This window comes from Lepisosteus platostomus, chromosome 25, assembly GCF_059453375.1.
Source record: "Lepisosteus platostomus isolate fLepPlt1 chromosome 25, fLepPlt1.hap1, whole genome shotgun sequence".
Lineage (NCBI taxonomy): Eukaryota > Metazoa > Chordata > Actinopteri > Semionotiformes > Lepisosteidae > Lepisosteus > Lepisosteus platostomus.
The window spans coordinates 1,908,319-1,920,000 of NC_142635.1; the positions used below are offsets into that span (position 1 = coordinate 1,908,319).

Here is an 11,682-nt window from a genome sequence, read left to right on the forward strand (position 1 = left end):
TCTGAGTGACCCCAACCCCAACACTGTACCCCAACTGTCCTCTCCTGCACTGTAGTCCGAGTGACCCCAACCCCATCACTGTACCCCGACTCTCCTCTCCTGCACTGTAGTCTGAGTGACCCCAACCCCAACACTGTACCCCAACTCTCCTCTCCTGCACTGTAGTCTGAGTGACCCCAACCCCAACACTGTACCCCAACTCTCCTCTCCTGCACTGTAGTCTGAGTGACCCCAACTCCAACACTGTACCCCAACTCTCCTCTACTGGGCTGTAGTCCGAGTGACCCCAACCCCAACACTGTACCCCAACTCTCCTCTCCTGCACTGTAGTCTGAGTGACCCCAACACTGTTCCCCAACTCACCTCTCCTGCACTTTAGTCTGAGTGACCCCAACCCCATCACTGTACCCCAACTCTCCTCTCCTGCACTGTAGTCTGAGTGACCCCGACTCCCCTGTGCTGCAGTCTGAGTGACCCCGACTCTCCTCTCCTGCACTGCAGTCTGAGTGACCCCGACTCCTCTGCAATGTAGTCTGAGTGACCCCGACTCTCCTCTCCTGCACTGCAGTCTGAGTGACCCCGACTCCTCTGCAATGTAGTCTGAGTGACCCCGACTCTCCTCTCCTGCACTGCAGTCTGAGTGACCCCGACTCCTCTGCAATGTAGTCTGAGTGACCCCGACTCTCCTCTCCTGCACTGCAGTCTGAGTGACCCCGACTCCCCTGTGCTGTAGTCTGAGTGACCCCGACTCCCCTGTGCTGCAGTCTGAGTGACCCCGACTCTCCTGTGTTGCAGTCTGAGTGACCCCGACTCTCCTCTCCTGCACTGCAGTCTGAGTGACCCCAGGTGTGGGGTGACTGGGTACGCAGGCAGTGGGTGTGTGTGTAACCAGCCCTCTCTCTCTCAGGGGGGTCGGAAAGGGGAGAACTTCGACCGCTTTTTCACCCAGGCGCCCCCCGTCCTCACCCCTTCGGACCAGGAGGTGCTGGCGGAGCTGGACCAGAGCGAGTTCGAGGGGTTCACCTTCCTGAACAGCGGATTCCCCGCCCCCACCCCGGGCCCCGCCCCGGGCCCCGCCCCCGGCCCCGCCCCCCTCACCGCCGTGTGAGACCGGGGGAGGGGTCACCACTGCATGAGTGTGTCTACCGCCTGTCTGTCCGTGCAAACGCTTTCCTTCGCTGGAGCCCCAGAGTCCACTCCACCGGGCTGGCGGTGAGGCCGGCCAGGTCTGCAGCCGGCAGAGAAGACCCTCCAGGAGAAGGACAGACACATGTCTGCGCAGAGTAGAGGCAGATCTAGAGTGTGATCGACCCATTAATAGACGATAGATCTGGTCTTGATAGATTTAGAATAAGTATGTTTCCCAGTTTCTGTAGACAGGTGTGTCAGCTGAAGTCTTGCTGTACCAAATTGTCAACTGCTACGTAAAACAAATGTCTAGGTTTGAAATGTAGTGATAGTGATACACTAATAAAAAAGAATACAACCGTGCAAAAATTTCAAAAGCCTTCTCTCTGTGTCTCTCTAGATATCACACAGCGCCACACAGTGCCTCTCTCTCTAGATATCACACAGCACCACATAGTGTCTCTCTCTAGATATCACACAGCGGCACAGTGTCTCTCTCTCTAGATATCACACAGCGCCACACAGTGTCTCTCTCTAGATATCACACAGCGCCACACAGTGTCTCTCTCTCTAGATATCACACAGCGCCACACAGTGTCTCTCTCTCTCTAGATATCACACAGCGCCACGCAGTGTCTCTCTCTCTCTAGATATCACACAGCACCACATAGTGTCTCTCTCTAGATATCACACAGCGCCACACAGTGTCTCTCTCTAGATATCACACAGTGCCACAGTGTCTCTCTCTAGATATCACACAGCGCCACACAGTGTCTCTCTCTAGATATCCCACAGCGCCACACAGTGTCTCTCTCTAGATATCACACAGTGGCACAGTGTCTCTCAATTCAATTCAATTCAATTCAAGGTGCTTTATTAGCATGACCGATGGGTACAATCAGTGTTGCCAAAGCAAAGAAAAATAATAAAATTAACATGGAACAAAACAAAAAATAGAAGTAAAATAAAATCTACAGACATTTACAACAAAGACATATTATAAAATATTGACATATACTGTAGGTGGCTGGAGCATTATTGGGAGACGGACTCACTGTTCCTCAGGCTGTGACAGGAGATCACATACTGGGCTGCCAGATCAACTGAGTTCCCTCCTCCCTCTCCCAGTAGGATTGGGACCCGTTGTGACTCTGGCAGGTGTGGGAACTCTGGGATTAGATTTCTGAATTTCGGGAAGAATGTTTCTCTAATCCCAGAGTATCTGTCACAGTGCAGTAGGAAGTGCACCTCTGTCTCTATTTCTCCCCGCTGGCAGTGGGAGCACAGCCTGTCCTCTCTGGGCAGCCAGGTCTGCCTGTGTCGCCCAGTTTCTATGGCCAGGCTGTGGTCACTGAGCCTGTACTTCGTCAGGGTCTGTTTCTGTTTGTTATTTTTTATTTTGGTCAAATATTCAGCTAGTGTGTATTGTCTGTTTAGGGTTCTGTAGCATTCCAGTTTATGTTGTGTTTGTGTGTGTGTCCCAGTGTGTGAGATATTGCTGTTTGATCTGTGCTGTGATATGGTTGAGTCTGAGTTGTGGTGCTCTAGCAGTGCTGTCCTGAGGCTGGTTGGTGTTGGTGTGGCTCAGGTCGGTGAGCCTCAGGACCAGCTGGCTTTCTCTAGATATCACATAGCGCCACACAGTGTCTCTCTCTAGATATCTCACAGCGGCACAGTGTCTCTCTCTAGATATCACACAGTGCCACACAGTGTCTCTCTCTCTCTAGATATCACACAGCGCCACACAGTGTCTCTCTCTCTAGATATCACATAGCATCACACAGTCTCTCTCTCTAGATATCACATAGCATCACACAGTCTCTCTCTCTAGATATCACACAGCGCCACAGTGTCTCCCTCTAGATATCACACAGCGGCACAGTGTCTCTCTCTAGATATCACACAGCGCCACACAGTGTCTCTCTCTAGATATCACACAGCGGCACAGTGTCTCTCTCTAGATATCACACAGCGCCACACAGTGTTTCTCTCTAGATATCACACAGTGCCACACAGTGTCTCTCTCTCTAGATATCACACAGCGGCACAGTGTCTCTCTCTAGATATCACACAGCGCCACACAGTGTGTCTCTCTCTAGATATCACACAGCATCACACAGTCTCTCTCTCTCTAGATATCACACAGCATCACACAGTGACTCTCTCTAGATATCACACAGCGCCACACAGTGTCTCTCTCTCTAGATATCACACAGCGCCACACAGTGTCTCTCTCTATATATCACACAGCAGCACAGTGTCTCTCTCTAGATATCACACAGCTCCACACAGTGTCTCTCTCCCTAGATATCACACAGCGCCACACAGTGTCTCGCTAGATATCTCTCGCTAGTCTCTCTCTAGATATCACACAGTGGCACAGTGTCTCTCTCTAGATATCACACAGCGCCACACAGTGTCTCTCTCTAGATATCACACAGCGCCACACAGTGCCCCTCTCTCTAGATATCACACAGGGCCACACAGTGTCTCTCTCTCTAGATATCACACAGCGCCACACAGTGTGTCTCTCTCTAGATATCACACAGCGCCACACAGTGTCTCCCTCTAGATATCACACAGCGCCACACAGTGTCTCTCTCACACACCTGATATTACAGTTCAATTTCAAGTTCAAGTTTATTTGTCAGTCCAGCCATATACAAGTATTCAGAGGAGCGAGATATCGTTCTCCAGGTCTACAGTGCGAATACAGACGAGACACTGACAGGACAACACTATAGACAGTGTAGACACCGACATTTCTGACAGGGTACAGGGTACATAAACTGCAATGTGCAGAGTGCAATTTACTTTACAGGACTGTGCAAAGAATACATCAGACAGGGTGCCTGACATTAGGCTAGAAAGCTGGGTTTCCAGATTTAGGTGCAGCAGGTAGCAGGGTGTTGAGGAGCCTGCTGGAGTGGCCCGTACACTGCGGTGCCTTTTACCACATGGTAGGAGGGCAAAGAGCATCGATACTGCCCCTCTGGGTGCACCCCTGGGCTGCTCCAGCCTCACACCCGTCCAGCTCCGCATGAGCTCAGGCTTCGGGCTGGTGCTGGGCACACCGGGCATCGGACATCGGAGGCACTGCTGTACACAGAGGGTGGCGGGAGTGGGGAACAAGCCGTTGGACCCCTGTGCAGGTCAGAGGTCGCGCACGGAGAGGAGGTTTGTGAAGCGCAGGGCAGGGGCTGTCAGGGGGTCACAGGGGAACAGACCAGCCCCGGGGGAGCCGGGGGCACCTTGTCCGGTTTGGGGGGGGGGCCGGTCTCGCGTCCCGCGCCGGTTCGCCGCAGTGGCGGCGCGGAGGGAGAGAGAGGAGCAGCGAGCCTGCCTGCCTGCCTCGCAGGGACGCTCCGCGAGCGGTGTGGACATGTCCGTGACGCGTCCGCGCACATCGGCTGCACTGACGGGAGCCGCTCCGGCAGCTGTGAGGGACCGATCCTGCCAATAAAGCTGTCGGAGTTTGAATCTGAATTTGAATTTGATACAGAGAGAGAGAGAGATCCAGAGGGGGAGAGAGAGAGAAGGAGAGAGAGAGATAGAGAGGGGAGAGAGAGAGGAGAGAGAGAGAGATACAGTCGGGGGGGGGGAGAGAGAGAGAGAGAGGGAGGCAGGGGAGCAGCTAACAACCGCAAACCAGCCGAACCGGAGAAGGAGAGCTCAGGACAGCTGGCCGAGAGCCGTCCGGGCGGCTTGAAGGTGGGTCCAGCGCAGGGGCAGGCCAGCCTCCTCGTCATCTTCATCATCCTCACCATCCCCACCATCTTCCCCGTCAGCGCCGGAATGTGTCGTTCGTGTTCTTGGCGTTATTAGCGCCGGTGTGCGTGTGTGTGTGTGTGTGTCGGGGAGACTGCGTGTCTGTCCGTGCGGGAGTGCTGCAGCGCGGCGCCCTCTCCGCTCTCTGCGGCTGGACCGGCTCGGCGAGGCGCTGCGCGGGCACCGGCGAGCTGTGCGCGTTCCTGAGACTGCGCCGTGCGGGGGGCTGCGTGACTGGGCCAAGGTCTTTGTGTAACTTATCCCCATTGCGGCGTCCTCCCTCCCTCTCTCTCTCCCGAAACTGGGCTGCTCCGGCCCGCAGCGCGCGTGTCCGCCGGGCGGGCTCTCCGCATTACGGCTGCAGGCTCCGTCCGTCTCTGACTCCTCGTGTTGACGGAAGTTTAACGCCTCAACTTGTATTTCACCCTGAAAGCTGTGCCTGTCTGTGTCATGTCTCTCTCTTCATCCTGTCTGTCTCTGTGTCCTGTCTCTCTCTGTGTGTCCTGACTCTCTCCTCACTCTCCCTTCAGTGTGTGACAGCGCTGTGCTCTGTGTGTGTGTCAGTGCTGTGCTCTGTGTGTGTGTCAGCACTGGGCTGTGTGTGTCAGCACTGGGCTGTGTGTCTCAGCGCTGTGCTCTATGCGTGTCTCAGTGCTGTGCTCTGTGTGTGACAGTGCTGTGCTCTGTGTGTGTGACAGCGCTGTGCTCTGTGTGTGTGACAGCGCTGTGCTCTGTGTGTGTGACAGCGCTGTGCTCTGTGTGTGTGTCAGCACTGGGCTGTGTGTGTCAGTGCTGTGCTCTGTGTGTGTGTCGGCGTTGTGCTCTGTGCGTGTCTCAGTGCTGTACTCTGTGTGTGTGTGTCGGCGCTGTGCTCTGTGTGTGTCTCGGCGTTGTGCTCTGTGCGTGTCTCAGTGCTGTGCTCTGTGTGTGTCTCGGCGCTGTGCTCTGTGTGTGTGACAGCGCTGTGCTCTGTGTGTGTGTCAGCACTGGGCTCTGTGTGTGTCTCGGCGTTGTGCTCTGTGCGTGTCTCAGTGTTGTACTCTGTGCGTGTCTCGGCGTTGTGCTCAGTGTGTCTCCGCTGGGCTCTGTGTGTGTCTCAGCGCTGGGCTCTGTGTGTGTGTCGGCGCTGTGCTCTGTGTGTATGTCGGCGCTGTGCTCTGTGTGTGTCTCGGCGCTGTGCTCTGTGCTCTGTGTGTGTCGGCGCTGTGCTCTGTGTGTGTCGGCGCTGGGCTCTGTGTGTCAGCCCTGTACTCTGTGTGTCTCAGCGCTGGGCTCTGTGTGTGTGTCGGCGCTGTACTCTGTGTGTATGTCAGCGCTGTGCTCTGTGCCTGTCTCAGTGCGGTACTCTGTGTGTGTGTGTGTCGGCGCTGTGCTCTGTGTGTGTCTCAGCGCTGTACTCTGTGTGTCTCAGCGCTGGGCTCTGTGTGTGTGTCGGCGCTGTACTCTGTGTGAATGTCAGCGCTGTGCTCTGTGCGTGTCTCAGTGCTGTACTCTGTGCGTATGTCAGCGCTGTGCTCTGTGTGTGTGTGTGTCGGCGCTGTGCTCTGTGTGTGTCGGCGCTGTGCTCTGTGCGTGTCTCAGCGCTGTGCTCTGTGCGTGTCTCAGCGCTGTACTCTGTGTGTCTCAGCGCTGGGCTCTGTGTGTGTGTGTCGGCGCTGTACTCTGTGTGAATGTCAGTGCTGTGCTCTGTGCGTGTCTCAGTGCTGTGCTCTGTGCGTGTGTCGGCGCTGTGCTCTGTGCGTGTGTCGGCGCTGGGCTCTGTGTGTGTCACGGCGCTGGGCTCGGTGTGTGTCTCAGCGCTGTGCTCTGTGTGTCTCAGTGTGTGATGCCCCTCTCTCACTGTAGATGAGTTCCTGCAGCAGTCGTGCTCTCACCCTGCTCTCGTCCGTGTTTGGGGCGAGTGGGCTGCTCCTGGTGGGGGTGGCAGTGTCCACTGATTACTGGCTCCTGATGGAGGAGGGCATCGTCCTGCAGCAGAACCAGACCACTGAGGTGAAGATGGCTCTGCACGCTGGGCTGTGGAGGGTGTGTTTCATTGCAGGTCAGCCTGTGTCTCTGTGTATATAACCCTATCCCTAGACCAGGGGTGTGTATATCCCTAATCCTAGTTCATGATTGTGTGTGTGTAACCCTAACCCTAGACCAGTGGTGTGTGTATATCCCTAATCCTAGTGCATTAGTGTGTGTGTATAACCCTATCCCTAGACCAGGGGTGTGTGTGTGTATATCCCTCATCCTAGTTCATGAGTGTGTGTGTGTAACCCTATCCCTAGACCAGGGGTGTATGTGTATCCCTAATCCTAGTTCATGAGTGTGTGTGTAACCCTATCCCTAGACCAGTGGTGTGTGTATATCCCTAATCCTAGTTCATGACTGTGTGTGTGTAACCCTAACCCTAGACCAGTGGTGTGTGTATATCCCTAATCCTAGTTCATGACTGTGTGTGTGAAACCCTATCCCTAGACCAGTGGTGTGTGTATATCCCTAATCCTAGTTCATGAGTGTGTGTGTATAACCCTATCCCTAGACCAGGGGTGTGTGTGTATATCCCTCATCCTAGTTCATGAGTGTGTGTGTGTAACCCTATCCCTAGACCAGGGGTGTGTGTAGGTAACAGTAGTGGCCGTGTGTGACCAGGTGTGTGTCCTCCCTCTCTCAGGTACAGAGAAAGGCAGGTGTGTGTGTAGGTAACAGTAGTGGCCGTGTGTGACCAGGTGTGTGTGTCCTCCCTCTCTCAGGTACAGAGAAAGGCAGGTGTGTGTGTAGGTAACAGTAGTGGCCGTGTGTGACCAGGTGTGTGTGTCCTCCCTCTCTCAGGTACAGAGAAAGGCAGGTGTGTGTGTAGGTACCAGTAGTGGCCGTGTGTGACCAGGTGTGTGTGTCCTCCCTCTCTCAGGTACAGAGAAAGGCAGGTGTGTGTGTAGGTAACAGTAGTGGCCGTGTGTGACCAGGTGTGTGTGTCCTCCCTCTCTCAGGTACAGAGAAAGGCAGGTGTGTGTGTAGGTACCAGTAGTGGCCGTGTGTGACCAGGTGTGTGTGTCCTCCCTCTCTCAGGTACAGAGAAAGGCAGGTGTGTGTGTAGGTAACAGTAGTGGCCGTGTGTGACCAGGTGTGTGTGTCCTCCCTCTCTCAGGTACAGAGAAAGGCAGGTGTGTGTGTAGGTACCAGTAGTGGCCGTGTGTGACCAGGTGTGTGTGTCCTCCCTCTCTCAGGTACAGAGAAAGGCAGGTGTGTGTGTAGGTAACAGTAGTGGCCGTGTGTGACCAGGGGTGTGTGTCCTCCCTCTCTCAGGTACAGAGAAAGGCAGGTGTGTGTGTAGGTAACAGTAGTGGCCGTGTGTGACCAGGGGTGTGTGTCCTCCCTCTCTCAGGTACAGAGAAAGGCAGGTGTGTGGCCTCAGACTACTTCACAGAGCCTGAGATTGAAATCACTACAGAGAACACGGCCAACATCCTGAGTGAGTCTCTCTCTCATCTCCTCTTTTACAACAAGAGCCTCCTCCTCTCCCCCTGCTTCTCCATCCTGCACAGACCCCCCAGCTTTCTGGACTGAGGGTCTGGGCTGAGGGACTGAGGGTCTGGGCTGAGGGTCTGGACTGTGGGTCTGGGCTGAGGGACTGAGGGTCTGGACTGAGGGTCTGGACTGTGGGACTGAGGGTCTGGACTGTGGGACTGAGGGTCTGGCTGGACTGAGGGTCTGGACTGTGGGACTGAGGGACTGGGCTGAGGGACTGAGGGTCTGGGCTGAGGGACTGAGGGTCTGGACTGTGGGTCTGGACTGAGGGACTGTGGGTCTGGACTGTGGGACTGAGGGTCTGGACTGAGGGTCTGGACTGAGGGTCTGGACTGAGGGACTGTGGGTCTGGACTGTGGGACTGAGGGTCTGGGCTGAGGGACTGAGGGTCTGGACTGAGGGTCTGGACTGAGGGACTGAGGGTCTGGACTGAGGGTCTGGACTGTGGGACTGAGGGTCTGGACTGAGGGTCTGGGCTGAGGGACTGAGGGTCTGGACTGAGGGTCTGGACTGTGGGACTGAGGGACTGAGGGTCTGGGCTGAGGGACTGAGGGTCTGGACTGTGGGTCTGGGCTGAGGGACTGTGGGTCTGGACTGAGGGTCTGGACTGAGGGTCTGGACTGTGGGACTGAGGGTCTGGGCTGAGGGACTGAGGGTCTGGACTGAGGGACTGAGGGTCTGGACTGTGGGTCTGGACTGAGGGACTGTGGGTCTGGACTGTGGGACTGAGGGTCTGGACTGAGGGTCTGGACTGAGGGTCTGGACTGAGGGACTGTGGGTCTGGACTGTGGGACTGAGGGTCTGGGCTGAGGGACTGAGGGTCTGGACTGAGGGTCTGGACTGAGGGACTGAGGGTCTGGACTGAGGGTCTGGACTGTGGGACTGAGGGTCTGGACTGAGGGTCTGGGCTGAGGGACTGAGGGTCTGGACTGAGGGTCTGGACTGAGGGACTGAGGGTCTGGACTGAGGGTCTGGACTGTGGGACTGAGGGTCTGGACTGAGGGTCTGGACTGAGGGACTGAGGGTCTGAGGGTCTGGACTGAGGGACTGTGGGTCTGGACTGTGGGACTGAGGGTCTGGACTGAGGGACTGAGGGTCTGAGGGTCTGGACTGAGGGACTGAGGGTCTGGACTGTGGGACTGAGGGTCTGGGCTGAGGGACTGAGGGTCTGGACTGAGGGTCTGGACTGTGGGACTGAGGGTCTAGACTGAGGGTCTGGACTGAGGGACTGAGGGTCTGGACTGAGGGACTGAGGGACTGAGGGTCTGGACTGAGGGACTGAGGGTCTGGACTGAGGGTCTGGACTGAGGGTCTGGACTGAGGGACTGAGGGTCTGAGGGTCTGGACTGTGGGACTGTGGGTCTGGACTGTGGGACTGAGGGTCTGAGGGTCTGGACTGAGGGACTGAGGGTCTGGACTGAGGGTCTGGACTGTGGGACTGAGGGTCTGGGCTGAGGGACTGAGGGTCTGGACTGAGGGTCTGGACTGAGGGTCTGGACTGAGGGACTGAGGGTCTGGACTGAGGGACTGAGGGTCTGAGGGTCTGGACTGAGGGACTGAGGGTCTGGACTGAGGGTCTGGACTGTGGGACTGAGGGTCTGGACTGAGGGTCTGGGCTGAGGGACTGTGGGTCTGGACTGAGGGTCTGGACTGAGGGACTGAGGGTCTGGACTGAGGGACTGAGGGTCTGAGGGTCTGGACTGAGGGACTGAGGGTCTGGACTGAGGGTCTAGACTGAGGGTCTGGATTGAGGGACTGTGGGTCTGGGCTGAGGGACTGAGGGGCTGAACTGAGGGTCTGGACTGAGGGTCTGGACTGAGGGTCTGGACTGAGGGTCTGAACTGAGGGTCTGGGCTGAGGGACTGAGGGTCTGGACTGAGGGTCTGGGCTGAGGGACTGAGGGACTGAGGGTCTGGACTGAGGGTCTGGACTGAGGGACTGGACTGAGGGTCTGGGCTGAGGGTCTGGACTGTGGGACTGAGGGTCTGGGCTGAGGGACTGAGGGTCTGGACTGTGGGACTGAGGGTCTGAACTGAGGGACTGGACTGAGGGTCTGGGCTGAGGGTCTGGACTGTGGGACTGAGGGTCTGGGCTGAGGGACTGAGGGTCTGGACTGTGGGACTGAGGGTCTGGACTGAGGGTCTGGACTGTGGGACTGAGGGTCTGGACTGTGGGACTGAGGGTCTGGCTGGACTGAGGGTCTGGACTGTGGGACTGAGGGACTGAGGGTCTGGACTGAGGGTCTGGACTGAGGGTCTGGACTGAGGGACTGAAGGTCTGAACTGAGGGTCTGGACTGAGGGACTGGGGGACTGGGGGACTGAGGGACTGAGGGTCTGGACTGTGGGACTGAGGGTCTGAGGGTCTGGACTGTGGGACTGAGGGTCTGGACTGAGGGTCTGGACTGAGGGACTGGGGGACTGGGGGACTGAGGGACTGAGGGTCTGGACTGTGGGACTGAGGGTCTGGACTGTGGGACTGAGGGTCTGGGCTGAGGGACTGAGGGTCTGGACTGTGGGACTGAAGGTCTGGACTGAGGGTCTGGACTGTGAAGCACAGAGGGACGAGTCGTGGGACAACAGCAGACCTCTGTGTTGCTCACTGCAGTGTCACTGTGCTGTAGTGTCCAGTCAGTCAGTCAGTGTCTCTGTGCTGTAGTGTCCAGTCAGTCAGTCAGGGTCACTGTGCTGTAGTGTCCAGTCAGTTAGTCAGAGTCACTGTGCTGTAGTGTCCAGTCAGTCAGTCAGTGTCTCTGTGCTGTAGTGTCCAGTCAGTCAGTCAGTGTCGCTGTGCTGTAGTGTCCAGCAAGTCAGTCAGTGTCGCTGTGCTGTAGTGTCCAGCAAGTCAGTCAGTGTCGCTGTCCTGTAGTGTCCAGCCAGTCAGTCAGTGTCGCTGTGCTATAGTGTCCAGTCAGTCAGGGTCACTGTGCTGTAGTGTCCAGTCAGTCAGTCAGGGTCACTGTGCTGTAGTGTCCAGTCAGTCAGTCAGGGTCTCTGTGCTGTAGTGTCCAGTCAGTCAGTCAGGGTCACTGTGCTGTAGTGTCCAGTCAGTCAGGGTCACTGTGCTGTAGTGTCCAGTCAGTCAGGGTCTCTGTGCTGTAGTGTCCAGTCAGTCAGTCAGGGTCACTGTGCTGTAGTGTCCAGTCAGTCAGTCAGTGTCTCTGTGCTGTAGTGTCCAGTCAGTCAGTCAGTGTCTCTGTGCTGTAGTGTCCAGTCAGTCAGTCAGGGTCTCTGTGCTGTAGTGTCCAGTCAGTCAGTCAGTGTCTCTGTGCTGT

General features: G+C 56.4%; 2 protein-coding genes across 3 annotated transcripts in view; both read left to right on the forward strand.

The window, feature by feature from the left end:
- prkcg (protein kinase C, gamma) overlaps positions 1-1,497 on the forward strand; it is a 28,502-nt gene extending 27,005 nt beyond the window's left edge. For both annotated transcript variants that reach the window (XM_088619951.1, XM_088619953.1), the window contains one exon: positions 908-1,497. In XM_088619951.1, coding sequence (XP_088476077.1) covers positions 908-1,108 — 201 coding nt within the window. In that variant the 3' untranslated portion in view covers positions 1,109-1,497. The remainder of the gene's footprint in view (positions 1-907) is intronic.
- Positions 1,498-4,387: 2,890 nt separating this feature from the next.
- Positions 4,388-11,682, forward strand: part of cacng7b (calcium voltage-gated channel auxiliary subunit gamma 7b) — a 25,056-nt gene continuing 17,761 nt past the window's right edge. Inside the window, exons 1-3 of the mRNA XM_088619958.1 lie at positions 4,388-4,839; positions 6,742-6,937; positions 8,267-8,353. Coding sequence (XP_088476084.1) covers positions 6,742-6,937; positions 8,267-8,353 — 283 coding nt within the window. The 5' untranslated portion in view covers positions 4,388-4,839. The remainder of the gene's footprint in view (positions 4,840-6,741; positions 6,938-8,266; positions 8,354-11,682) is intronic.